At 47.8% G+C, this 27,660-nt stretch overlaps 1 protein-coding gene across 1 annotated transcript; it reads right to left on the bottom strand.

Annotated features, from left to right (window-relative positions):
- OC90 (otoconin 90) lies at positions 1-27,660 on the bottom strand. The gene is made up of 14 exons (XM_036830935.1): positions 27,615-27,660; positions 21,869-21,997; positions 20,509-20,565; positions 18,074-18,248; positions 15,966-16,078; positions 13,880-14,008; positions 13,686-13,727; positions 12,376-12,426; positions 9,997-10,044; positions 8,096-8,149; positions 6,313-6,429; positions 5,519-5,690; positions 2,782-2,888; positions 1-293 (listed from the first exon to the last, which is right to left on the bottom strand). The coding sequence occupies exons 1-14, from the start codon at positions 27,658-27,660 to the stop codon at positions 1-3; spliced, it is 1,533 nt and encodes a 510-aa protein (XP_036686830.1).

Genomic DNA, 27,660 nt, shown 5'->3' with positions numbered 1-27,660 from the left:
CTATCTGGGGCCACGTTGTGGCCTGGTCCCCAGGAGACCAAGTGACTTCCCCAGGAATCTTCTGGTTCTTCTCAGGCCCTCCCTGGGGGGCGGGGCCTCCTCGCTGTTCTCCTCAGAGCTGGAGCCAAGGGACGAAGCTGAAATGCTGCCATCCTCGCAGGACGGCCGGTGGCCCTGGCACTCCTGTCTGCCAGGTGACTTGAGGCTGTGGTTATAGAAGGCGGAGGCCAGGCACTCAGCCGCCGTCTCGTCGCAGACACAAAGCAGCTTCTCGCACAGGCTCTGCCCCACACCTTAGGGGCAAGAACAGGGTAGCAGACCTGAGACACCGCAGGATTCTTGCCCCTTCCGCCCTGTGCTCCCGGCTCCATCTGGCACCTCTTGGTCCTGCGTCCACTGATTCCTCTACTGGGAATATTCTTAACCTTCTCCTCCTGGTTAGCACATACTCGTACCTCAGGAATCCACCCGGCATCCCCCCGTCCAGAAAGCTTCCTCCAGCCCCTCTGGCTAAAGCGAGTGTCTTTCCTGTGGGTTCCCATCGAATCCCACCCTATGGTTCTTACTATCACAGCAGAAATACATATATTTTTGCTATCTGTATTTTTATTTGCTCAGTCCGGTGACCCTACTTTATTTCTTGAAGGTTTCAATTGCATGTAGTGCGGGTTGGCGTGCAGAACACGCGTGTGATTCAAAGGAAATAACGTATGTGAAGGTGCTCGGACATAGGCAAGCATTCTGCAGACGTTTTCCTTGTCTGTGGTTTTCAAAGACGTATTTGGTCTGTTTAATGTTTTTTTTCTGATCCTACCGCGAAGTATTCATCAACCAGACCTTTTCTCATCACGCTGACCCTCCACGTCTCCTACCCTGGCCTTCACATCAGCCCCAGACATACTTGTTGCATCTCCACAGCAGGAAGCAGAAAGAGGAGACATGGAAGAGCAGAGTGGACCCAGACATGAGCCTGTCCCCCAGAGCAGCTCTGCGCTTGGGCCCCTGTGCCTTATGTGGGGTGGCCCGGAGCAGACTCCGAGATGCCCTCATTTCTCACAACCCGCCACCTGCAGCTGCTACAGGACACGGTGCTCAGGGCTCACACAGGGTCGGAACCAGTTCACGGAAGCCCTGTAGGGGTTCAAACGACACACTCAACCTTCCTGGATTCAGTGAGACCAGAGAGATGAAGGCGCCTTTAGCTGAGCTGATGGGACCTCAAGGCGTGATTGCATCACAGACAACAACGATCATCTGATCCTGTCACTCATGGGTTCTAAACCCACCCCTGGCTTCTCACCCCCTAGAGGACAAAATGTAAATGTTTCAGCCTTGGGTTCGTGATCTGGTACCTATCTCGCCAGCCTCACCTTGCATCACCATGGTCCCACAACTCCCACTATCTCTTCCCGAAATACAGAACCACGTGTCATTCCCAAACTGCCAGGAGTTCCCCAAAGGCCACAATCTTTCTCTTCCCTTTTCTTGGAACACCCACACCCAGCACGGCCACCTGGGAACCTGTTAACCTCTTGGAAAACCTCCTTCACTGCCCTTCTAACTTCTCCCAAATTCTCCCATCCTGGCTGCCGTATTCCGCGGGCTCAAAACCCCTTTCACCACGGTCCTGGGCACCTGTACCACCTCGTAGCAATACTGATGATAATAGAAGAGTCCCTTGCTTGTCTCTCTTCCTTCCGGGCTGTGAGCAATTTGAGGCAGGGATCATGTCTGTTCACTGTGTTTCTAGGTCCCGATGGAGGTTTTTTGGATAAGCAGATAATTGGGTGAATGAATGAATGAGTAAGTGATATGTAAAGCACAGAGCTCCCTCCTGGGAGATGAGAGGCACACAGGATCCTCCAAGGTCAGGATTCCCGGAGGCCGAGGGACAAGGTAGCACTGAAGCCTCAGCCTGGGGCTTCCCCAGATAAAAAGTGAGGGTGAGACAAGCCCTCTCAGGGCTCTCGAGAAATGCTATAGGGACCATTTCCTTTTAAACTGCAAAGGGTAAGGGAAATACATTCACTGATGTACATGAGGAAATGTAGCCAGAGAATGGAGATGAAGCCAGTTGTAAAGTAAGCCCAGCAGAGTGAGGCTCCTGGGAGTGGGGCTGTTTTTAAATGTCCCCCTCCCCCCTGCCCCCCCCAGGCCCTGAATGACCATGGAGGCGCCTCCGGCTTCCACACCTGGGAGGAGTGGAGATGCAGGCCCACCTCTTCCTTCAGCCGGAGACACTCCCCTTTTTATGGGCTTCCTCAGGGGACCTCACTTGGGAAAAGCGCTCTGCTTCTCAGGAAAAGAGACCCACTGGCACAGTGAAGACTCGGTTCTGGGTCTGAGGCTCTATGGTTTCACAGTTCCAGCCCCAGTTCTATCACCTCCTTCTACCTGTGTGGTCGTGGACCTCAGTCGCCGCCTCTGTAAAATGGGAAGTCTCGTGGTGCTACCTCATAGGATTGGTGTGAGGATGAGCTCTGTTAATACACAGAAAAACTCAGAAGAGCACATGGGAAGCACTCAATAAGCATGGGTAATTTACATTGTTCCCCGTCTGCTCTTATTGGCTCTGTGACTTTTGTCAGCTGACTTAGCCTCCTGCACTTGAGTCTCCTCCTCAGTGGAATAGGAGTACTAATGTGTGCCTCAAAGTTAAGAAACGTTTTAAATCACATTAGAGATGAACAAGTGCTTGGGAGAGCATCTATAAGATGAGCTGTGGTCCTGATGCTGACTTGAATGAAAGAACAACCCCCTATGCTGGCTCACAGCACTTACACTTGGGGGTACCATCCACGCATACCACTGGTGACCGAGGAAGCCTCTCGAGCAGGCAGCCCAGCCTTCTCACCTGCTCCAGGCAGCAGTGATGGGACAAACAGCACCTAAGAGCAAGGAAAATCGCTTACTGCCCAGAGCCCCCAGCTGCCCCCAGAACTCCAGGCCTGCTTATCCCATACTCCCTATATTAATGAGAGAAGCCAGTGCCTCCTTTCCAGTGCCACTGGACTGATTTATATACATCCCAAGGGCCACCATGTATGGTTGTTCAGGTTGTGGACTGCACAAGGATGCCACATCTAAGGCAGTGTCCATCACACTGGATGTATCTTACTCTTTTTTTAAAAACTTGGTGTTTTTATTGTGACTCTGTTGACTGAAAAGATGGGTGACTTGCATATTTATTACAATAATTTTCCAAAAGATGGAAATAAAGAGTCTCGAGGAAGGGGTACCACTTCTAGCATACCATATGGGCTAGAAATAACCCACTCCCTCCAACCTTTTACATAATAGAACAGTTAATCTCACATCCATAAGGTACCCCCTTTGTCCATAGCCTTAAAAGAGAACAGAGTAACTATCTCGAACGTAAATAAAGAACTGCATCTAGGAAAGTGTCCAGCAAAGAGCAAGACCTCAGGAAATAGATGAGAATGAATCATGTTCTTGCTTTTTAGACCCACCCATCTGGCCTGATAAAGCCTCACAGTGTCCCCCCAGCTGATGGATATCCCGAGGGAACTTGTGATGGCTGCAACCAATAGGGGGCTACAATTGCTCCTTAAATCCTCTCTTTTCAACTCTCCCCTGTCCTTTAATCACTCTCACTCGGTCCTGGAGACCACAGCCGGAGCTGGGATCAGGCAGACTTGTGGCTTTTTGGTAGTGCTTGTGCTTGGCCACGTATGGGCTTCACCACCCATTCTGTGGTGCCAGCAGTCGGAGGAGGAACAATCCACCTCTCACATCACATTAGCCTGTGTGGGATGAGAACTGCAGCCCCCATTCTGCTCTTATGACAGCCGAGCCACTATCTTGTGTGGCATTCGGCTGGGGTGGGTGGCGGTGGATAGTTAATATAATAGTTAAAATCTAAAGTCAGTGAATCAGAAATCATACATGATCCAACTACCCTTGAAAACCATTCAGGTGTCCCAGAATATAAAGTATGCATGGTTTGGAAAAACACCGTTGCAGAAAATAATATCGTTTTGACTAATCCTTCCTTGGTCAAGGCTATGGCTTTCCATTTTTCCATTTCTTCCTAATGGATGTCAAGGAAGCCGTATCATAGCTCACTTGCCTGCCTGGTCAAATCTCATATTTTTTGTGAAATAAGGTCAGTAGTCAGGAAACCTCTTCAACAGCACCCCCATATTCTTTCCATAGGGTTCAACAGAACACAGTGACTACTGCTACCTAGATTTCTATTTTGCCTTATCTCTCTGAGTGCTGTGGACTCAGGAACAATCCTTAAATGGTTCTCTGTCTTGGAGAGTAGAGGGCATGTTGTCAAGCCCCATGATGAAAACACAGTGATTCCACAGTGTGGTATACACTTTGCTAGAATAAAAAATTCTTTAGTATCACCTGGTGGGAGGTAAATTTTCTGAAGTCTGCCTGGGCAGCAGAGCCCCTGATTTCCCGGAATGCCCTGCAAAGGTTGGATGATGGGGCTGGATGACTGTTCAGTGGAGACAGGAGAGCTACGGTGGAGGTAGGTGGGTGTGTGAGTCATACAGCCATGCAGACGCCACGTGACCTGCAGTGGGCATGTTCCACGTTCCTGCCGGTACTGTGTCCCTTGTGTTAACTACGATAAGACTCGTCTTTTTCACTCTCAGCTATAGTTGTTGATTCTCCCCTGGCAAGCCCAACATCGGAGGCGGGCATACACAGTTTCACTAGAGCTCTAACTGGCCGTGAACTGGGTGAGTCTTCACGTGCAATCAGTCTTTAAACCTGATCAATTCTGCTCTCAGAACCTTCCTCTAACTCATCTCCAGGTTGAGTTCCCCATCGTTTCCTCTGTGTCCCCACTGCATTTGTTACAGCGGGTGGTGTTTTGTCGAATTGTCCATCTCTTTCACTCAGCAAGCTCCTATGGGGCAGAGGCAGTTTGTTTTAATCTGCTTTGTTTAGGTTTAATCCTTTTTATGTCTCCAGCACCTAGCACAGTGCCCAACACGGAGCAAAAGCACAACAAATGTAGGCTGAATGCCTATATAAATGAAGGAATAAATTAATGAATGCATGAGGTCAGTGAAAATTCTTCAAAGAACAGTAGGTAAAACATTTGACAGTTACACTTAAAAGTTGTTGAGAAGCTCATTTCAGTGTGTCATCCTGCAGAGCAAATCAACTAGGGACCCCAATTCTACATGCTGCTCATTGCAAAATAGGCAGATTTGGGGTCTTCTGAAGTGTCTTTGCAGACTGACCCTCTCAGAGCAGCTGGGCAGTACTCATGGTGGAGCTCTAGACCAGGTCGAAAGATCTGGATCCGCCCGGCCCTGCCCCTTCGTGGCTGAAGGACCTCAGACAAGTCAGCCTCGGGGCCTCAACTGCTCATCAGGAAAATGGGACCATAATGGCAGCAAGCCCTCCTGAGTGAAATAACGCCACTCAGCGAGCTCTCTGTGAGCCCCAAGCAATGTCCGACGTCGAAGAAGGCTATCATCTCTCGCTGCAGCATCACCACCACCCACCCGCCATCCTCGCCCGGCCGTACCTGTCCAGAGCATCCCTTGGCTCGCCTTGTCCTTCCTGCCCGCAGTAACAGCCGTAAGATTCAAATTCCTCCGGGCACCGGGATGTCAGACAAAAGAGCATCTCTCCAAGCTGCGGCATCACCCAAGCGTTGTCCCCGCTTCCCAGGTGCAGGAAGGTGAACCTGTCACAGGCTGACGAGAAACAAGGACTCTCTGTCTCTCTCTGTCTGCCCTCCTTCTCCTCTCGCCTCCTCCTCAGCCTGCAACTTGTGCTAAGCTAGGCAAAAGCCCACTGTGCAAACTCCACTGTCCTCAGTTCAGAGGGGGAAGAACCACGAAGCCGGAGGCCTGCGCAGGGCTCGTCCCCAACCTCCCTCTCGAGAGCCCTGCGTGCGTGGAGGGCTTGCCCAGGCGTGAGCAGAGTCCTGTTGCTTGCCGGTGCGGGGCCTTTGCTAAGGCAGCCGAGGGAGGACAGCCAAGGAGGAGAAGCATCCAAACCCAAGTGTTTCATTCTTTCCAGCAAAACCACGCTGCGGATGACGCCCAGCTCTTTCCTTCCGGGCCAGTAAGAGCGACAGGAGCCCTCGGTCAGGGGTTCCTTTCCCCGGCTCGGCCTCCAGCGGCTGAGGGCTGCAGGCTCATCTGCCCGCTCTGAGAATCGAAGTGCTCAAGCGGCAGGAGGGATGGCGCCTTCTAGTGGCACCAAGTGGGACAGTCACAGTACCATGCGGTAGCCGAAGGGGCTTGGTTAAGGACTTCACCAGAGGATCCCAAGGCCGGGAGAGGACAGACATCTCTGCCTGCTTCTGCTCACCTTTTCCAGATGTCTCCTCAGGACCACTTCTGACGGATGACACAGCCAACCCCAAAGATTTAATGCCGGCAGGGACGATGGTTACACCTTTAGCTGTGGCAGCAATCTCTGCAGACCCTGAAAACACATACCTTTATGGTCCATATTTGAAAAGTGGTTCAAGAAGAGGTTTGCAGATGGACATGTAGCGAGGGCCAAATGCAGACAAAGCATCGGGAGAGTGTCTTCAAACTGGGTCTGCAGGCATCAGGGCAGAGCCTCAGGGATCCATGGACACTACGTGAGAATTTCCAAATTTCCTATGATAACGTTAAAACTGACAGGACCCCAAGCTAGACCACCTGGATGACATCTCGTGGGCGAGAAAAGTCATAGCCTCTCAGGCCTGTATTTGTGCTGTGTTTACCATCATGAGCCTGCCAAGTGAAGGTCCACGATGATGCTCACGGGTGAAGAGAGAAAAAGAATGGTGGAGCGATTAAGCCAACTCACAGTACCCAGTAATGCAAACTCCTCAAAGCACTGCGTCAGCTTCTCCTCATACTCAGAGTTAAGTGCAAGGTCCTCTCCATGGCCGTCAAGGCTGCCCGTGATGTGGCTCTGCCTGCCCCATGCAGGCTCCCTGGCCCTGTCTGGATCTCCCTTTGCTCTCAGACCTCAGTCCCACCAGCTCCGTTGGCTGGAGGCAGGGAGGTCTCCAGCCCACAGGCCAGATCTCCAGCCCAGTGTGGTCCAGACCAAGGGAGCCTCGGCAGGCTATGTGCCCACTCATCTGCTGACCCAGGCTCAACTCCCAGCGCTCTGGGTAAGACCTGGGCCTCTGACTTGCAGTCCTTCCCCAAATCCACCATATTGGTTTGCTTCATACATCTGGGCTTCTGTCTCAGCTTGCTCAACACTGGTCCTGATGGGTTAGAAGCAGCCCTTTAGCAGTCCTGTCATAACCTCAGTCTCCTAGGTTTAGTATCCTGCCCAGCTCTCCAACCCCACAAAGGTGAATCAGAGGGAACAGTGGAAAATAATGAGCTACCTTTATTTTCTATTAAAAATGGGTACAGGTTTTTTATTTCCTTGTTTTTAAATAATAGTAGGCGCTATTGGCCCCTGGCGTGTGCATATGAATGTAAATTGGTTCAACTGTTCTCCAGGGCAATTTGGCAACATATTGAGAGCCCTGAAATGATTATACCTTTTATCCAGCAATTCAACTTCTAGGCATTTATCAGAAGTGGATGGGCATAAAGAAAGTGCATATCTATTATTTATAATAACACATGTTGGAAATAATTGATTAAACAATTTATAGGATTCCATACAAGAAACCATTGCACAGCCTCTAAAAATCATGTTACAGAAAAATATTTCATGTCAGGGGAATATCATCTCATTGTATGAAGTGATACAACTCAGACTGCAAAACCATGGCTGCCAAGTGATCTCAAATTCATTTTATTTATGTTCACAGATGTGCTCACTGTGGGTTGGGGCAGACTGGAAGAAAGCATCCTCAAATATTAAAACTAGCTATTTTTATAATGTGGATTTAAATAGACAACTAAGTACAGTTTTCTATATTTTTCTAAATGCATCTCTTTAGCAGGTAGGTTTCAGTATCTTCCTACTAATGAATCTATTTTCTGATTTCACTTGTCTAATTTTGGACAGGGGGATGTAAAAGTAAATTGGCTTCAATGATTTCTTTCATTCTGGGGAACACACTTGATTTCATAAATATATGGGGGACAACAATATATACAACATATACAAAGCTGAGCATGCTTACCTGGAGAAGGTGTGGTCCTTGCATCTTCTGTGTCTTCCTGAACTTGGCCTGGTTCTGTCCCCAGAAGAAGAGAGAGGGAGTAAGCGTTAACTCCAGTCTGTCCCGTCTTGGTCTCCAGAGGCAGCTCCCATCCCGCTGAGCCCAGGAGGCAACGTGCTCCTTGCTCTGCCCCTGGTCGCCTCCCAGGAGAGCTGGTGAGGGCAGGGTTCCTGCTGAGCTAAAAACCCCCCAGACTCAGGCTTGCTGATAAACGCAGCCGCAACTTGTCATGCTGGAAGCAGGTGAGTCTGTTGAAATACTTTGAGAAAGCAGACTTCTCCAGAATTTGAATGAAAATAAATAAACAAATAAAAATCACATTTTTTGAACAGGGGAGAATAAGGCAGCAGAACTGTGTGATTCCAGTTGCTTGTGGTGTGGCTTCAGGAAGGCTGCTGAGCCCTGGTTTCTTTGTGAAATGAATTGGTTGCTGTTTAATAGTCATCAAGCTTCTAGTATGCTATAGAATGAGTGTGTGTTTCCCCCCCGACCCAGGTTCCTATATTGAAACCTAACCCCCAACAGGATGGCATTTAGAGATGGGACTTTGAGAGGTGATTAGGTCATGAGGGCAGATCCCTTCTGATGGGATTAGTGTCCTTATAAAAGGGACCCCAGAGAGCTCCCTCATCCCTTCTCCCATGTGAGGACGCAGTGAGAAGGTAGCCGTCCATCACTAAGCAGTGGACTCTTACCAGAACTTGACGATGCTGGCATCTTGATCTTGGATTTCCAGAACCATGAGAAATAAACGTCTGTTGTTATAAGCCACCCAGTCTGTGGTACTTTGTTATAGCAGCCAGAATGAACTAAGACTTACTACATGCCATAGACAGCACTAAGTGTTTCAATTACATTAACTCAATAACAACCCCGTGAGTTAGAACTATGCTCACCCTCATTCACAAATGAGAAAGGGGACACACTTGCTCAAGGTCACGGAGCCAGGAAATGGTGACATGCAAACCTGGGCCACCTGGCTAAAGTTGACCCACTTAACCACTATGCTAGGCTATTTCCCTTCTGGCTGTACCCCAGAGAGCTAGAGGTGGGAACTCCAAAATGCTTCGGAAAGGAAGGAACTGCCTTAACTTCAATGTGCCAAAGACCAAGTTTATGATGATGTTATGTGAAAATAGGCTTTGAAATTTCCTGATGTGGACACGAATGCTCAACAAAGAGAGAAAATCTCCGCAGTTCTAAGCTGGGGCAGATGGTTCTCGTCAAAGGCAGAATGTACAGATTCAGAACTAAAGGAATACTAAGCTGTACTACCCTGGGGAAATGACCCCGCCTCTCAGAGCTCCTCCTTTACCTGTAAAATGGGGATAACAACGGGCCTCTAGGATGAGGGAGGATTAACTCAGAGAAGGTGCATAGGGGCCTAGGAACCCGCCGACACATCGGAGGTCCCCAACAATGTCACTGCCTATTAAGCAAGGAATCCATTTGTTTACTTAGTCACTCTTAGTATTTAGTAAACCGTTATTATCCGTTATTTATACTTATTAATAAAGGAGCCATGGTTGTTAATGACCACAAGCAAAGTAAATATGTTAATTCTTCTGATGACATCTCGGTCTAGGTATTTTTAAGTAGGAGGTTGTTCTCTGTGAATCACTATTGTATAACAGAAAGCCTGAATGAAGTCTGGGGTTAGAAACCAGTCTACAAGTCACTGCTGAATGACAGAGCTTTTAACCTCCCAGAGCCCCAGTTTCCGATATAATCTGCAAAATGGGTATAATAATATTTCCTCCAGGCCATGTCAAAAACTGGTCACCAGAACTGAACACAAATATTTAGGTGGCATTTCTCCACTGGGTTTCTTGCTGTCCTCCTATGTAGTCCCCTCTGCTTACTTGTCCTGGAGAGAATGGTCAGTCGGGCAGCTCTGGTCTCAGCCGCCACTGTGAAAAGAAACCACCACATCTCAATTACCAACCCAGCTCAACACCTTAGCTGGGCAGAGGAGAGAAGGCCCATGGCAATCTGATCAGACTATGTCTGGACGTTGTTGCTCCATTACTTCCCAAGTCAGTGGACAAGAGGCCAGATAAGGGCCAGTCCTGTGTTTAGGCAGAGAGACCGGCAAATGACCTCTTTGGGAGAAAGGGCCATAATTTCCCCTGGTTGGAATGGCTTTGTTGGGGAAGGCAGCTGAAGAGGGAGTTTAGGTCTAGAAGTAAGGATGGAGACAGTGGCGGCCTCAAATCTCAGCCCTACTACCCAGCTCTGGGCTTGGACAACTTCCCTCTCCATCTCAATTTACCATCTCAATATGGAGGTTACAGCAATTATTTCATAGGGTTGTATGAACATTAAATGAGATTATGTATTTTAGGCAAGTCGTCCAGTATCCTGCATGTGATTTGACATTGTGTGCGGTTTTTTATAGTCACACTAGAATTTTTGGAAGAAGATGCTGGCCCAGAATCTTCCCATGCTCTGTCTCATTCTCCAGTCACCACAACAGACTGGGATAATCATCCCTTTCCAGGGATTGGTAAACTATGGCCCGGTCCTCAGCCTGTTTTTGTAAATAAAGTTTTATTGGCACCACAGCCACACCCATCCAGTTTTTCTGCTGCAATGGCAGAGTTGGGTAGTTGCAACAGAGATCCTCTGGTCCACAAAGTCTAAAATATTTACTATCTGGCCCTTAACATAAAAAAATGCTGATACCTGCTTTATGCAAAGGGGAAATTAAAGCTTAAAGAGCTTAAACCACGCTTCCCAAGTCACACAGATGAAAAATAGGAGAGCAGGGAATCCATCCCAAATCTGCCTGACTCCAAAACATAATTTCATCCCATGATGGTGAGAACAACTACAAACCCCAGATCTTTTCCTCACAAACTGTCCCACCTGCACCTGCATGATTGATTTTTGAGCCCGCATTCAGGCTGCCCCCTCCTCTGAGGGCATCTGTGGCCACTGCCTAGGTCATGGATGTGAGGGGGAGAGTGCGTGTGCGCTGGGGAGCGAAGATGAGGGTGTATCCCCTCACCTCTTCCCATTAGACTCTAGACTCCTTGAGGAACCTTATTTACTTTGAGTCTTTTCCAGGGTTGTGCCACAAAGGGGTGATGGTTCAGGCTGAAGAAAGTGGCAAATGTATGAATTTGGGGTTATTTTGTGCTTGTCTGGCGGGGCCGTGAAGCCCGTAGCTTATCCTCAATTTAGAAGGGACGTGGCCACTACCACTCATGCTGGGAATGGCTGCTGGTTGGAAGCAGGGCGTATGGTGGAGCTTTGGTTTGGTGTTGGTGCCATTTCCTCTTTTCTCTGGACCTGGTCTCCAAGGCACAGGCTGTCCGGAAGCCGTTGGGGATGACATGCCCTTGGACATGGAGGATGGCTGGGGGTGAACACATGAGCCTCTGCTTTTAACCTGGCAGAAGCAGCAGCAGCAACAGCAGAGGAGAGCAGTACACGGACTTGTAGGGCGGTGGGTGTGCAGCGTGATCTCCCTGAGGTGAAGAGTTGCCAGATTTAGCAAATAAAACTCCAGGATGCCCAGTTCTATTTGGATTTCGCATGAAGAAAAGATACATTTTTAGTAGAAGTAAGTCCCATGCAAATCCTGGGACATACTTATATTAACAAAGTATGTGTTGGTGATCTGAAGTTCAATGTCAGATGGTCGAGGGCGGGGTCTGCGTTTTATCTGACAATTCTCCTAAGGTGGGACTAGGAGTGTGGGAGAAAGCTGAGCAAGTAGAGAAGAGATTTGGCAGTCAAAAGGAAGTAAGAGGGTTTCTAGAATGTTCCTGAGGCAGTTCCATTGTAAGCCCAGGCAGGGAGCATTTTAAGGGAGATAATTCCAGCAAGCAGGCAGCTGGCACAATCAAAACACGGCAGAAAGAGACTCACAGACTTTGAAAACAAACTTATGGTTACCAAAGGGGAAACGTGGAGGGGGGATAAATTAGGAGCTTGGGATTAACAAATACACACTGCTATATATAAAATAGATAACCAACAAGGACCTACTGTAGAGCACAGGGACCTCTACTCAATATTCTGTAATAACCTACATGGCAAAAGAATCTGAAAAAGAAGGGATATATGTATATGTGTACATGAATCACTTTCCTGTACAGCTGAAACTAACACAACACTGTAAATCGACTATACTCCAATAAAAAATAAAATTTAAAAAAAGAAAAGAAAGCTACTCTACAAAAAAAAAAAAACCCACGGATATTTGGGTTCCATACCGGTCCCCCTGTGCTCACCTTCTCCTGAGAGGGCCGTCAGGCTGGAGTCCGTGGGCTCCACAGGAACCACTGGAAAAAGAGAGCCCCCAGGAGCAACGAGTGAGGGGTGCAAGTACCAAGGGTCCCCAAGGACAGGCTGGGTGGCTGGATGAGGCGGGAGGATAAGGGGCTGTAAAAGATGTTCCCAGAAGGGCTGCTTGTCCCGCCTCGGGATACCTCTGCCTCTTGCACACCGCCCAGGACACAGGGGTGCCCAGCAAGGCCCCCCCTCGGGAGGGACTCCAGCCAGGGCTGGGTTCTGGTGGGGAAGGCGACACCATTGGACACAGGCTGTGGCGACGAAAGGGCTGCAAACTCCGAAGGTTTGTGCCTGTGGAGTGTGGTCCCAATTTGAGAAGACCTCTGTTCGAAGGGAAGGCAGATGGCAAAGAGAAAAGGGCGCTGACACAGAAGGTCCATAGAGGTACAACCTGCGCGCACGCAGCCATACACACGCGTCAGCCTATACATGCCCACACACAAGCCCACGCGTGCACACACCCGTGCACACTCATAGGCACGGGCACACCTGCATCCACGCACACACAGCCATATCGGCTTCCTCTTTAACAAACACTGCAGTGCTAATTCTGAGAAAGAGAGCCCGGCCCCGGGAAAGGAGGGATGGTTGGCCGAGGTGCACCTCGAACTTCCCATCCCCGGGTACCCACAGTATCAGGACTGAAAGATCGTGGGAACTTTGGCAGACAAGGAATGATGGGCATAAACTTAACTCTCACTTTTTGATAAGATGCATGTTTTAGAGTCAGAATCATCCCTTGCTTAGCTCAGTAGACAGTTATAAGGAGGCTACCCTGTCCTGAAAAGTGACACATGAGAAAACAGCTTCCCCTTCAAGGGGCCTCACCTGGATCCAGGCAGCTCCTTGGGCTGCAGGCTCTGGGGGGCGGAGGAGGGGGACAGCCGGTCTGTTCCCAGGAGGCCTCAGTGGCCAGGAGCGCCCCCAGCCGGGAGGGGCCTTGCCCCATCTGAGCACTGGACCCTGTCCTGCTTACAACTATAGGCTGAGAGAAAGAACCTGGGGTCTCTGTCCTAACTGGATTAAATTCACACCTGTCTACGTAGAAAGGGCCATTTGATTTTGGGTGTGAACTGAGTTTATCAGAAGTAATGGCGTCTCCGGCTGGGGGATGTGGGCATGTCTTCAGTGCCATGGGTCACTCCAGCTTCGGTGAGGCAGGCCGGGTGGAGGAGGTGTATCCACCCACTCCCATCAGTAGCCAGAGCCCTGTGGTCCAAACAAGAGCAGCTTCCCGAGAAGACCTTACCTCTGGGCAGAAGTGTCAGCAGCTCTTTCCTGCTGGTTGTCTCTGAAGAGAAAGCACATTAGAGAAGTGGTTTTGGAGAATGTTAGAAGGCACTGGACTTGGCATCTGAAGAAACGCAGCAACGACTGGTCCCATACCAGCTCCCACCGCAGATCGCCAGCCCCACCGCTGATGCAGGGCCCAGATCTTCCTACCTGGAGGCTGAGCCAGACAGAAGGACGTGTCCAGAAGGTTCAGGGAAGAGTTGATGCTGGACTGAGCCAAGCACTCTATGGCAGCCTTGTCACAGGTACACAGCAGGCGCTCACAAGCGTCCCCGGACTCTGTCCACAGAGCAAGGGCAGAGCAGACCGGAAGAGCTCACTGGGAATCCCAAGAGGTGAGGCAAACTCTAAAACTGACTCGCGCTCTGCCCCCAAAGCCCTGATTCTCTTGCGGTTTTCTTCATCTCATCAACGCCAATTTCATCTCATCCACGCCAGCTCCATCCCTTCAGCTGTGTGGGCCCAGCCCGGGAGCTATAGGCACTCCTTTCCGCACCCCCGCCCCCCCACGGCACTTACACCGGATCCACCAAGCCATCCTACCGGCTACTCTCAACCTATTTGAGTCTGACATGCGTCCCCATCTCCACTCCACCCCCCATCATCCCCTGCCTGGGTGATGTGAGTGGCCTCACCGGTCCCCCCGCCTCCTCCCCGGCTGCCCAGCCTCTTCTCACTGAGGGACCAGAACAGTCCTCTTCAAACCCAGGTCAAACTATACCTTTGTGTCTGTGTGTGTTCAGAACTTTGAGCAACTTCCGCACTCAAAGTAAAAGCCACCGCCCCCTGTTCCTTCTCAGACCTCACCTTCTTTCACTCCTCCCCCGTCTCCCCACTTCTGACCCACTGTCCCCCTTGTTTCTGAAACACACCAGGCACCTGGAACCTGAGGTCCACCACAGGCTGCTTCCAACATCTGCTCTTCTGAGTAGCCACGGGCTGGCATCCCTTCTCCTCTCAGTCTTTGCTCAACTGTTATCTTCCCAAGGAGGCTTCTCTTGACTTTCTTATTTAAATAGGAACCCACACCCCAGCCCTCCCTATGCCTTTCCTCGATTTATTTTCTTCCGCAGATCTTAGCATTATCTAACATACCGTATGATTTGTTTCTGACATTTTCAGTGTCTGACAACCAAGAGGAAATTCCAGAAGGTCAGGGTACCCCCAACACGTAGGCGATTGTCTTACACTTGGTGTAGGTGCTCAGCGCGCGTGAGTTGAGCGAGTGAATGAATGAGTCTTGTTTCTTCGTGTTCGCTGTGTTCCTCACCTTGTAACTTACACCCTTCCTGATGCTCTGAACTCCAGCCAGCCCATGTGACCTGGACTGTGGGACCAGTCAAACCTGGGCTCAAACTCTGCCTTAGCCACTTAGCAGCTGTGTGACCTTGGGCAAGTTGTTTAATTTCTCTGAGCTCTCCTCGCCTTGTCTGAAAACTGGGGATAATGACCCCCATCTAATAGGGTTGTAAGGACGATCAGAGTTGCTGTGTATAACATCCGTGGCACATAACAGGCACTCAGAGAGGATGCCCTAATATACTACCCCAGCGTGCCATGGTCCTCTTCCCTCAATGCCTTTGCCTATTCTACTTCTTCTGCCGGGATTGTCCAGAGACATGAAATAAAATTCCTGGAGTCACACAGCTAGTAATGTGGAGGGCTGAGATTTGAACCGCCGTGTGTGCCTGATTCCTACAACCACACCAGCCTTATTCCTCCCTCGTGGACTCCACTTCCGTCACTGAGTTCTCAACAGATGCCAGTCACCATATTAACTGTTTTACACTTAACATTGTTTACATTTTTAAAATGTAACATTGTTTTACCTTTAAGCATTACTTAATTTTTATAACAAATCTCTGAAGCAGGTTTCCTCCTCCCCATTTTGAGGGTCCCAGTTGTTAAGTAGAAGGTCAGGGTATTCCCCCTAAATCACACAATGCATAAGTAGTAAGCTATTTGCTCTTCTCAAGCACCCAGGCTTGGTGCAAGCATAAAATTGTAGATCAAATAATCTGCTGAGCAGCCATTGTTTCAATTCAAAAAGAATTTGTTGTGCCTCTACTCCATGCAAGGCACAGATGCCATAGATCTGGCCCTTGTAGGGCTCTAAGTACACACAGTGATGTTGCCAATGGTGATGATGATGAGGGCGGACCCTGGGAGCCCGGGCCTGCGATCTCTGAACTGTCGTTTCTCAGCCCAGCCTCCTGGGACACCTGGAGATGCTCACCACAGGTGATACTCTTGCTGACACAGTTGACATCTGTGCTAAGCTTGGCAGGGTCTGGCAGACAGTCCATCTCTGCAGCCTCCTCGTAACACCTGCGATGCTGGAAGCAACAGCTGTGGCAGGATGGGGAAGGGTCAGGGTGAGAGTGTGGGTTAGGGTCAGAAGAGGGGCAGGCAGCATATGATCATTCTGTGTCTCTCGTTGGTTTCTGGCAGTGGCGTGTTCCAAATGCTTAGTGTATACACACACACACACACGATATTTGAATTTGAATTATATTACCTATGCAGCAAGTACTATTATTCTTATGAGCATTTACATATGTGAAAAGTGAAACACATAAAGCTCTGTAACTTGCCAAGGTCAAGGTTGATCACAGGGAGAGGCTGACACTAAACAAGGGAGTCAGGTGGCTCTTGCAGTGCATGCAGCAAGCAGTGAAAACCAATGTAAAGAAGAAGACATACAGGCAGCTGTATGGGCAAGCTACTAAGTTTCTCACATTACCTAACTCGTAAGAATTTGGGGGAGTCAAGAGAATGTCTATAAAGACCCTGTCATGTGGTTGACACTCAATAAACTATGGCAATTGTTTTTGGAATCTGGCGTGCAAGTTCAAGGTGGAAATAATCTATCCTCCAGGAGTCTGGAAATTCCCACCTCCATCAACTGCAATGTATAAAGTAATTGAAATTGGGTAGGCCCACCATTCTGCCAGTTCTGGCCATCAATGCTTTGACCATTCAGACAGGGATGAATTACTGCTTCATTTCTTTGACTTCTAGGTTTGTGGGTGTTTTAATAACTAAAGGAAGTGGTAAGGGAGGACCTGAAAGGAAAACACATTCCCAGAAATGGTTCCGGCACCGTGCCCGGAACAGAATCAGCCTCCGCCTTTCTGAATGTCAACGAGCTGGCTTATGGTCCCAGAAATGACAAACTGCCCTTTTGGTGCAGAAACAACTTACACCAATGGGAATCCTTCCCTATCTTCTGGGAGTCTGTGTAGATGAAAGCACACACTTTATCACACTGGATTTGGGCACAAATATAATACCAGTGAGGTGTAGACATGGTCCTGGAGTAGGGGTGAGATGTGGGTTCAATTTCCTGGTTCCACACTCCTGTTGCTGCTGCAGTTACTATAGCTCCAATTACTGCTATTACTACTACTCCTACTGCTACTACTACTACTACTACCACCACCACCATTACAGTTTTATTAGCACTGATGCTATTACTACTATTATTATTATTACTATTACTATTACTACAGCTACTGTGACAACTATTCTACTACTACTGTTACTACTACTACTACCACCACCACCACCATTACAGTTTTATTAGCACTGATGCTATTACTACTATTATTATTATTACTATTACTATTACTACAGCTACTGTGACAACTATTCTACTACTACTGTTACTACTACTACTAACAGCACCACCACCACCACCGGTTTACTAGTACTGCTGCTGCTGCTGTCACTACTATTATTACCACTATTACTATTAATACTACTATAGCTACCTAGACAATTGTTACTACTGATGTTGTTACTATTACTACTACTATTACAGCCTGACTATGACTCCCACAATACTATTACTACTATCACTACTACTACTACAGCCCTACTAATATTGTTACCAATCGCAACTACTCTTGAAGACTTAATAAGCCAGGCAGAATCCCAATCACTTTAACTTGTATTTGGTCATGTAATTCTAAACAATAACTCTATGAGGTAGGTGTTATTATTACCGCCATTTAATAGATGAATAAATGGAACACAAAGAAGTAAAAGAACGTGCCTAAGATCACAGAGTCCCTTAGGAACAGAGAATTGGAATTACTGGGTTATAGGTGACATGCATAAAACTCTTAACAGATACCACCAACTTGTCCTAATTGACCCTCCTGCTACCAGTAGCTATTTGCCATATCCTTGCCAACCCCGGATGCTTCTAAGATTTTAAATTTTATTGCACACACCCACATACACCTGCACACACAAACGAAGCCAAGGGAGTTTTCCGCATCTGTGCTCTGCCCAAGCCTCAGCCGGGCCTCCACGAGCTCACCTTTTGGTCGTGCTCACCTGTCAGGCTTGTCCACAGGCAGCCCTTCCATCTCAAACCTGCAGGCACAGCCGTAGTCTTCGAAGTCCCGGGGGCAGAGACCAGCCACACACTTCATACCACTCACGAACTGGAGCAGCGCGGGGAAGTTGGTGAAGACATCCTGCAGCCAGGTGAAGTGGGAGCCCAGGCAGTCTGGCGGAGGGGAGGAGGGCGCACCAGGAGCCAGAGTTGAGGAGGGAGCCCCCTTCTCGGGTGGATGGTGCCTTGTCACCTACTAAGCACCTACTGTGTACTTAGGACAGTTCTAGACAATTGAAGGGAAGCAGGTTTACTAGCTGTGGTCCCTGTTGGTTGCCCACCCGACGGCCATTCATCCCTCTTCCTTACCAACAAAACTGAAAAGCACTCAAAGAAGGTAACCTCCTCCCCGGGTCCCTGGGAATGTTTAATAGTCATTCTCAGTTCGTCATGGTAATCCCATGCTTCCATGACAAGGGTTAGTCTAGGGCTGAGCATGAAACCCAAATACGGCCCCAAAACCCTAAGGGTGAGTCTGTTAGAAGCTTTTGGGAAATGTTTCTTTCTTAATAAAGCATAAAGGCATGTGAGAGGGCCCTTCTGAGCTACACCTTTCTCCTTACTTGAATATGGGGAGGATATGCTGGCTGGAATTGCAGCAACCACCTTGCAGCCATGAGGCCCCAAGCCTAAAGCTGAAAAACTATTATGTCCAGGGTAGCAGTGGGGTAATATAGAACAAACCTGCTGGGTCTCTGATACCTGTGTTGAGCTACTGCACCAATGCTGGTGCCTTCAGATGGATTATGTGAGATCATTAAACGTCTTTATTATTTAAGTCACTATTAGTTTGCTGAATGGATTCCTAATGATACAGTCCTGGCAATAAAGAAGTATGAATCAGTGCAGGAAGAGAAGGGGTACAGACACTAATAATTTGCGGGCACCTGCTATGTGCCAGAAACTGTGTTAAGTGCTTCATTTTATTTTATTTTTTATTTTATTTTTAACATCTTTATTGAAGTATAATTACTTTATGATGGTGTGTTAGTGCTTTAAATAGCACAATAGTTAAAACTGATTGAGTGAGTAATGCTTTATAAAGCTTTCATTTGGTCTATGATCCCATAAACTTCTTGGGTTTTTTGTTTGTTTGTTTGCTTTGCTTTGCTTTTTTTTGGCAACACCATGGGGCATGCCAGATCTTAGTTCCCTGACCAGGGATTGAACGCGCGCCCTTGGCAGTGAAAGCTCGGAGTCCTAACCACTGGACCACCAGGGAATTCCCCCCCATAAACTTCTTGTTAATCCTGTAAGGCAGATGCTATTCTGTCACCTCCCTTTCATGGGTAAAGAAATAGAAGGTCAGAGACATGCCTGAGGTATCCACCAGCAACGATGACTTATCCTAAACAAAAATGCTCTTGCAAACAAAACTGGCAAGAAAACAGTATCCACCTTTTTGACTCTACAGCTCATGGTCTCCTTCTCTGCTGTCTGCCTTTCTGATTGGATGATCGTCAGGTGCTTAACGCGGTGACCCCATAGCACCGATTTAAACGCACAGGGTCGTCGTAGGGAGCTTGGGGAGATCCAAAGTTGTTTGTGAGGACCACGTCCACCTCGACTGTTCACTGCTCTTCCAGTTTCTTCCTACCTCATTCAAACTTCCCTTCCCACCTTTTGTTTCCACACAGCCTAATCAGAAACATGAATAAATGGTTCTACGCTGATGGAAAAAGCCACCCTAAGGTGTATGTGTTTATAGAAACATGCATTTTCATTCAAGAGCTTCCAGGGCACCTGCACTTAGTCACACGTACATTTGAAGTGCAGTTTTACGCGCAGCACTGTCTAATCCCATAGCAGTTCAGAGTCACCTTGCTCATGTCCATCTTGCTATAATCTTATTTTGGGTACTTTTAGTCATCAGTGATGGGAATCATCGTAATGTCGTGCGATTAACAGTCAAATAATAGATATATAACTGATCAATAGAATGCTTCTTAAACTTTATGTATATTCACTAGTTGAGAAGGAAAAATAAAACCACTTTTGTGGAAGGGGACCAAGCTCTGGACTCAGAGGAGACCTTGTCCCTTCTAGCTGTGTGGCTTTGGGCAAGTCCCTAACTCCTTTGGCTCAGTTTTCTTGCCTGTAAAGTAGGGATGCCATTCCCCTCCTGGCCAGGTTGAGGTCAGGATGAATGAAGGAAGGACAACGAAGCCACCTGCCCACTCAGTGACTCACCCTGCGATAAAGGGCCCCGCTACTCTCATCAGGACCCGGATCACATTGTTCGGAGCTTGCTGGTGAGGCTGCGGGAGCTCAGAGGGCAGAGCCCAAGGCCCTGGTCATTTCCTTAGATTTCCCACACACCCCCACCCCATGCCCTGACACCTGGGGGATAAAAGCAAGTTCAGATTTAACTTACCAAAAATTTCGGCCACTCCTCCCACATTTTTAAACACCCCATTGAAGAAAGTCATGTCTAAGTGGAAGGAAGAGAAAATAAATTAGAGAGGCTTGAGGTCTACCCCTTTCCCTTCCTGGTCCACCCCGCTGCGGGAAGAGTGAGTAAAACCCCTTCTCTAAGGATAGATTTGACCTTGGGCTAGCTTTCTAGTAACACAGGTTACCATGGAAACCTGATAAGACAAAAACCGTGAACTGTGTTGCTAGACAACAATGCTCAATGTAAAAAAAAAAAGGCCCGTGAATGGTGAGGTGTATCTAGACTGGCAGGAACTGCGGATGAATTACAAACACCTGGTGGGAGGCCAGCATTTTGGGTCTCCATCAGTGTGACGACTCACTCAGCTGGGCGTGTCCATTCTGGCATCCTAGAAATTACACCTATGCGGTGGTTACTAGGGATACTGACTCCTATGGAGAGTGAAGCTTCTAGGCCAGGGCGGGTCCTGGGGCTGCTCCACATGAGCCCCGTTCCCTTGAACCTGAGTTGTTACCTAGGCGCTCCTGGACTACTGCGTGGGTTGCTGCCAGAGCTCCTCTTGATAAAGAAGAATGGCCGGCATGGCCTGCTCGCACACAGTGCTTCCTGGCCTTGATCCTTCTAAAAGCCAAGTGTGGCCTGTGAGTCTAAATATCTACCTGAAGAAGACCTCCTAGTGGGCACTGCACTTCCCATGGGGGTGATACCATTTGGAGAGAGGCCACTAACATTTGTGTCTGGATGGGACTGATCACTTAGCTTGCGTGGGCTCATGCACAAATAGTTTGGCTGACTCAGCTCGCCTCTCTGAAAGGTCAGAAACGAACCCTTAACTCAGGGTTAACCTCGTCAGCTAGTTCACAATGTATTCTATTCTTCAGCGATGCCTGTATAAGAACCCACCTGAGAAATATTTACAATCCATCACCAGGAAAACCTTCCATTCCCCAAGGAACAATTACGGATTCCTCCCTTCGAATAACCAGAGGACTGAAATACATCATGGTTTTCTTTTCGTCCTGCCTTTTAATGCAGTTACTACATAACCCTCATTCATCAGCCCATTTACATCCCGCTTCTAGTTTCCCCTTTCAGCTGACCTGTGTCTTTGATGAGAGTTTTTAGTGCTTTATCTCAAAGGAGAGACCAACAGTGGGTCAGACACCAGAGTAAACTGTGAGAGAGAGGCTTCTGAGTCTTATTCAAATCACTTTACCTACAAATGCCACAGCAGTAAACGGCTCTAGGGTATATTCAGAAGGGATCAATTTCTCTGCCGATATCCTAGACAGCTTTCTACCCAGCTAGGTCTCCTAAGAAAAGATCAAAGGATGCTTACTGATATTTTCTGAGAGTCCTGGAGGCAGCTCCCATGGAAGATGTGGGGTGTCCAGAGGGTGGGCCCCTATAATCGAGGAGGAGAGCAGGCTTAGCACCACACTGCCGCCGCCCACGTGCTGGGCTAGAGCTGGGAAGTGGTGGCCGGGATAGTAATGAGGATGCACAGAAATTCAATTCTAGACAGATTTTTCTAGTGCCTGCTATGCGCCAGATCTCTGTGGTCACCTCTTGAAGAAAATAAAGGAGTGGCTGGGTAACCCAGTGTTTTATATTAGTTGGCCTTAAGGGAGTGACTTCCTGGTTTGGGATGGGGAGATTTGGGGACTTATCTTGAAGCTGTTGTGGCATATGAAGCATACAATTTTAACTTATATTGCATGTTTGTTTGGAGTTACTTGAGGTGAAGGATTGGTGGAAATAAAAACAGACATGGAGGGCTTCCCTGGTGGCGCAGTGGTTGAGAATCTGCCTGCCAATGCAGGGGACACGGGTTCGAGACCTGATCTGGGAAGATCCCACATGCCGTGGAGCAACTAGGCCCGTGAGCCACAACTACTGAGCCTGTGCGTCTGGAGCCTGTGCTCCGCAACAAGAGAGGCCACGGCAGTGAGAGGCCCGTGCACCACGATGAGGAGTGGCCCCCGCTCGCCGCAACTAGAGAAAGCCCTCGCACAGAAACGAAGACCCAACACAGCCAAAAAATAAATAAATAAATAAATAATAAAAGAAAAAAAAAAACAGACATGGAAAGGACCCCAAACTCCAAGTAGTTTATAACTGAGGACAGGGGTTTCCCCCAGACTATCAGCATCAAACTCACCTGGGATGCAGGCTCAGTAAAAAGTACCATCCTTGTGCCCTCACTCAAGTCTGATCCAGCAGGTCTGGAGTAAGGCTCAGAAATAGATATTTTTAACAAGCTCCCCAGCTGGTTTTAAAGTTGATGGCCTAGAAATTGCACTTTGAGAAACGTTGCTTGGGGAAAAAATGACGATTTCTACAGTACCCAAATATTACCACCAACTTCAGTTAGTGTTTCATCGAGGTGGGAGGATGGGGATGCAGCCTAGGGCAATGGGGACAAACGGATGGGAATTGGAATCTTAGTTCAACCAGGGACCAGCTCCCTAGAGGCTCAGAGGGCTTACAGACTTGTCCACGCTCACATTGCTTTCCCCCCCAGTTATGTGCAGCATGTGAGTAGCCTGAAATGTTGAAAGATTTTTGTCTTTCTTCACAAAGTGGTCAATTTAGTCAGGCCCATAAGTTTGACATTGTTTGGAAACCTGCAAATCTGAAAGCCACAAAGGGTTGTCCTTCAAAGAAGCATGTTAGATTAAATTTACTCAGGAAGATGCCCCCAGTTGGCCCTGTTTGGCTTAGAGCAGGTTTCACGGCCTAAGACTATTGACATTTGGGCTGGATAATTTTCTGTTGTGGCTGTCCTGTGCATTTTGTACCCCCGGTTGATATCTGGGGGACTGCAGTGAGCTGGGACAGCCGGGATCAATCCCTCTTGGATGCCACACTCCAACCATCCAGAATTGCTCTCGGTTCCATGAGTGTGCCCTGACCCCTGGGCCTTTGCACAGGCCATGTCCTCTGCTGGAGTACTTTGTCCATGACTCAGCCTGGCTGACCCCCTACTCACCACTTAAGCTTAGTTTTCACAATACCATGTGGAAGTCTTTCCTCTCTCCCTCCCTCCATGTTGGAAGACTGGCTAGTTGCCTGCCCTCTGAGCTCTCACGCCCGCTCCCACCTTCTGGTGACCTCTACCGTGGTACTATTCACGCTGATTCTCAGGGTCTCCTTACCTGTGGGTCTCTGGCATTAGACTTTGAACACCTGAGGGCAGGAACCTCATCATAGTTCCAAAGCCTAGCACCTCCCTTGGCGTACTGTTTGCTGAGTGGATTAAAGGAAACCATGAAGAACGACTTGGAAGGGCTGAGATGGGAGGCCCAGAGCCCAGTAAGGTTTAGACTGACTGTACTGGTCCAGGACAGAGAAAACAGGGGTCTTTCTTAAGACTCAAGACTGCAAACCCACATCTCTCCAGGGGTCAGGCAGACGATGTAAACAAGAGAAGTGGTCCAGTGCTGGGAAACAATAAGGATTGGTGGAGACTGTGGAGAACTTGAGAGCCCCAGGTCACAGTGGGAGGGACAGCTGTCACTCAGCCCCAGGCCTTGGGGAAGGAGTCCCACAATCCAGATTTTAAAAAGTTTGTTGGAAGTCTGAATTTTTTATAAAAATTTTTTTTCCATTTTAAACTCTTGGCTCAAATTTTTAAAAATTTGTTGGAAGTCTGAATTTTTTGTAAAATTTTTTTTCCCATTTTAAACTCTTGGCTCAAATTTTAAATTAAAACAGCAACAAAAGCAGGTTTCAGGCTGATTTTAGTTTGAGGGTGAAAGGAAGATACTTTGGGTGTGTGCAGAGGGGCTTGGTGGGGTCAGTACTCCACCTAGGCCAGCCAGGCAGGGCTTGAGCTGATGTACATGTCTCAGCTTTTGGTTCCAACCACGGCTCCTCTCTGCCAGGTTCTCGGGATGGTTCCCAGGGAGAGGAGTTCCCTCCTGACTGAGCGCCATGGGCTGTATGGCCACAGTGCTCTGCACAGTGTAGACTTTCAGACCAGGAGGGAGACTCACAACTTCAGTTCCGTTCGAGCCCTTATCACAGAGCCCATGTAACTGCTCTGGCGCTTTCTACATTGGGCACAACTGCCTCAGGAACTGTTTAATTAGCATACCAGCCAACAGCTAAGAATATCTACTGCCCACTTAAGCAGTGATTGTAAAATATGGCCTACTCCTTTGTCATTACTGCACTGGTATTTCCTTTGTGCAACTGATAATAAAATTTCTGCTCTGGAGGGTAGGGAATAATCTTATTACTGACATGGGCTAATAAGGTGTGTTTGCTCCTCTATACTTCCACCTACTTTTGGGATATCAGTGCCCACGCATTTTCATGAGCAGCTAAAAAAAAAGTCACCCTGGATTTTATTTTATTATATTTTGTTTTATTTTTTCTTTACATGCTGCAATATTTATTCCAAAAATCTTTAAGAAAACTCTACTTTCTGCAGGGCATTGTTTTAACCACTGAACATAATGGAGAGAGATGTTTTCTCTGAGCTAATAGGAAACTGGCCCAGAAGTGAATTATAGCAAGAAGCTTGATTTGGCACTTAGAAAAGAAACTTTCTAGACCTAAATAGACATTTCTCCAAAGAAGACATACAGATGGCCAAGAGGCACATGAAAAGGTGCTCAACATCGCTAATCATTAGAGAAATGCAAATCACAACTGCAATGAGGTATCACCTCACACCGGTCAGAATGGCCATCACCAAAAAATCCACAAACAATAAATGCTGGAGAGGGTGTGGAGAGAAGGGAACCCTCTTGCACTGTTGGTGGGAATGTAAATTGGTGCAGGCACTATGGAGAACAGTATGGAGGCTCCTTAAGAAACTCCAACTCCAGCAAGTGCTGTGCCCTGAAGTCTAAGGCAGTGTTTGCCCAGAAGCCACAACCCGCATCCCTAACGGCTGCTCCTAGCCAACGGCTCAGCACGGGCAGGTGTTCATGGTGGGCTGGGCTCCTGGGGGACGCGGGACTCTTCTGACGGACTCCTCCCTGGGGGCCTTGCCAAATTTCCTTAGACACACCTGTGTCTGTCTAGGATGCGTTCACCACCACCCCTCCCCGGTCTCTCCTTCACTTGCAGAGCTGTATGACCTCTCCCAGACTTTCCTGGTTGACACTCCATTTTTTTAATCACAGTTGAAACCTTTCTACACTTAAACCTGTCCTGTCATCAAAGAAGACCCAGACTTCTTTGAGAGTAGCGTGAAGGCAGAGGCCTCAAAAACAGACCTTTCCCCCTACAATGTCACGACCAAGAATTGGCGAATTGGGGAGGTGGGCAGCCTCTATAGTGGCCACACACTCACCCCTGCAAAGCTGGAGCCGTAGGCATGGCACATCTAAACCCATATATAAAAGGGTATGTTTGCACTTAAACTTTCTATGGTTACACTTTTTTTTTTTTAACTCTAGGTGTTTGTGTTTGAAAATAAAATCTCTCAGGACAAGCACAAATGTTTGTGACAGGTTATCATAACAGGATATCATGATCATTTTTAGTATCACAATGTAGTAGTAAACTAAGGGGAAACAGAGATAAAGCAAGAAGGACAGATAGAAAAATGTTTAGTGGCCTCAATTTTATAAAGAAATTAAAATTTTTAAAAGGCATGTAAGTGGGGGTGGGAGGATGTAAAAGGACAATTTTGATCAAAGGGAAATGTATCATTTTGGAAGAAGAAAATGTTAGACAAGAAAAAAAGTTTAAAAATTATAAAAATGAGTTTTGGTAAATGAGATTTCATTTATAAGGAAAAAAATTAGGGAAAAACTGTAGAACATTTCAGAGTTTTGTCACCAAAGATGAGGTGAGTCAAGATCATAGCTGAGATCTTTTTTTTTTTTTTGCCACACCGCGTGGTATGCGGGATCTTCGTTCCCCGACCAAGGATTGAACCTGTGCCCCTTGCATCGGGAGCAAGTAGTCCTAACCACTGGACCGCCAGGGAAGTCCCATAGTCGGTATTTGATCAAGATCACTTAAGTTCTTGAGAAAGGTTGAGGGGCTGATACATCAGCCCCAGTTGCACTAGCAATGGGACCCCAGTCACAACCAAAAACTTTTAATAAGAAAAAAGCCACATATGAAGGAAGTAAATAATCAATAGAAGCCCAGCACATTCTGGAAGTGGTTGACCCACTCTGTCTCAGAGGAAAGGTCCGAGGTGGTGTTTGGAAGGATTTGAACTTGAAAGGAAGACTTTGCATCTTATGGAAAGTGGTTATATTCTAATTTCAACCTACAAGCTTCTGGACGACTTGCAAACCTCTTGAATTATCTCCTAACTCAGGTCCTGGTCAAGATAAAGGATCAATAATATTGTGGGTTCCCTTTGCTTCACTGTCACTATTGGGATTGGAAGGGAACATAGAGAGGGGAGGGTCAGTGGGTTGGTCCAGAGTTTACCTGAATACAGGAAAAGAAGGAGAAAAATGACAAGATAAATGAGTGATCTCAGTAACGACAGTGCCCAAGCAGTTGCAGGAAGGAAAGAAGTGATTTGGGACGTTTAGCTACATAAATATGCAAATAAGAAAGAGCATAGGAAGGAGCCAGAAGACTCAGATTCACAGCTAAGATCCCAAGTGAACTCGGAATTATTACCCCGGCTGCCAAGGAGCTTACTTAGATGGCTTTCAGGTTTGGTGGCGTGGGCCCCAACTTTCGAATGTGGGGTTGGAAGTGTTTGCTTTTACACCAGAGATGCCTCCAGAAGGGGCAAGGGAGCTGTTGCATGTCAGGAAGGCCAACACACTCCAAGGGAATCAGCAAAGCAAGGGACAGCAGCCCCTGAGCAGCTGGGGAGGAGATGCGCTACCGGGTGGAGAGGACCTTGCTAACCCTTGCCCTTTGCTCTCCTTGGTGCCCACTGACCCCCATCCCACATGTCCATGCTCAAAATATCAACTTTACTATCGGTATTAACCCTCGAGCTTATCATTCATGTTTGATTTCCACCACTCATTAGGCAAGGTGATAAAACTACTAGTAAGCAAATCAGATGGAATTTGACAAGACAGCCGAGGGTTCATTGTATGTAATTATATACTAAGCCAGAAATACAGTAAAATACAGTTACTCACTGCCACGTGAGGCCATCAGCATTCCTACGAGCAGAAGCACGATCAT

The sequence above is a fragment of the Balaenoptera musculus genome, chromosome 17 (assembly GCF_009873245.2).
Source record: "Balaenoptera musculus isolate JJ_BM4_2016_0621 chromosome 17, mBalMus1.pri.v3, whole genome shotgun sequence".
NCBI lineage: Eukaryota > Metazoa > Chordata > Mammalia > Artiodactyla > Balaenopteridae > Balaenoptera > Balaenoptera musculus.
This window is presented reverse-complemented; position numbering and strand designations above follow the sequence as displayed.

Bases quoted from the DNA above. Each gene is read 5' to 3' on its own strand.
- OC90 (XM_036830935.1), bottom strand. From the start codon at position 27,660: ATGATCGTGCTTCTGCTCGTAGGAATGCTGATGGCCTCACGTGGCA. The intron at 20,566-21,868 runs GTAAGCATCCTT...CCTTCCACTTAG, and splicing joins AGGACTCTCAGAAAATATCA to ACATGACTTTCTTCAATGGG. The intron at 14,009-15,965 runs GTGAGCATCTCC...CTCTGTGGACAG, and splicing joins CAGCAAGAGTATCACCTGTG to AGTCCGGGGACGCTTGTGAG.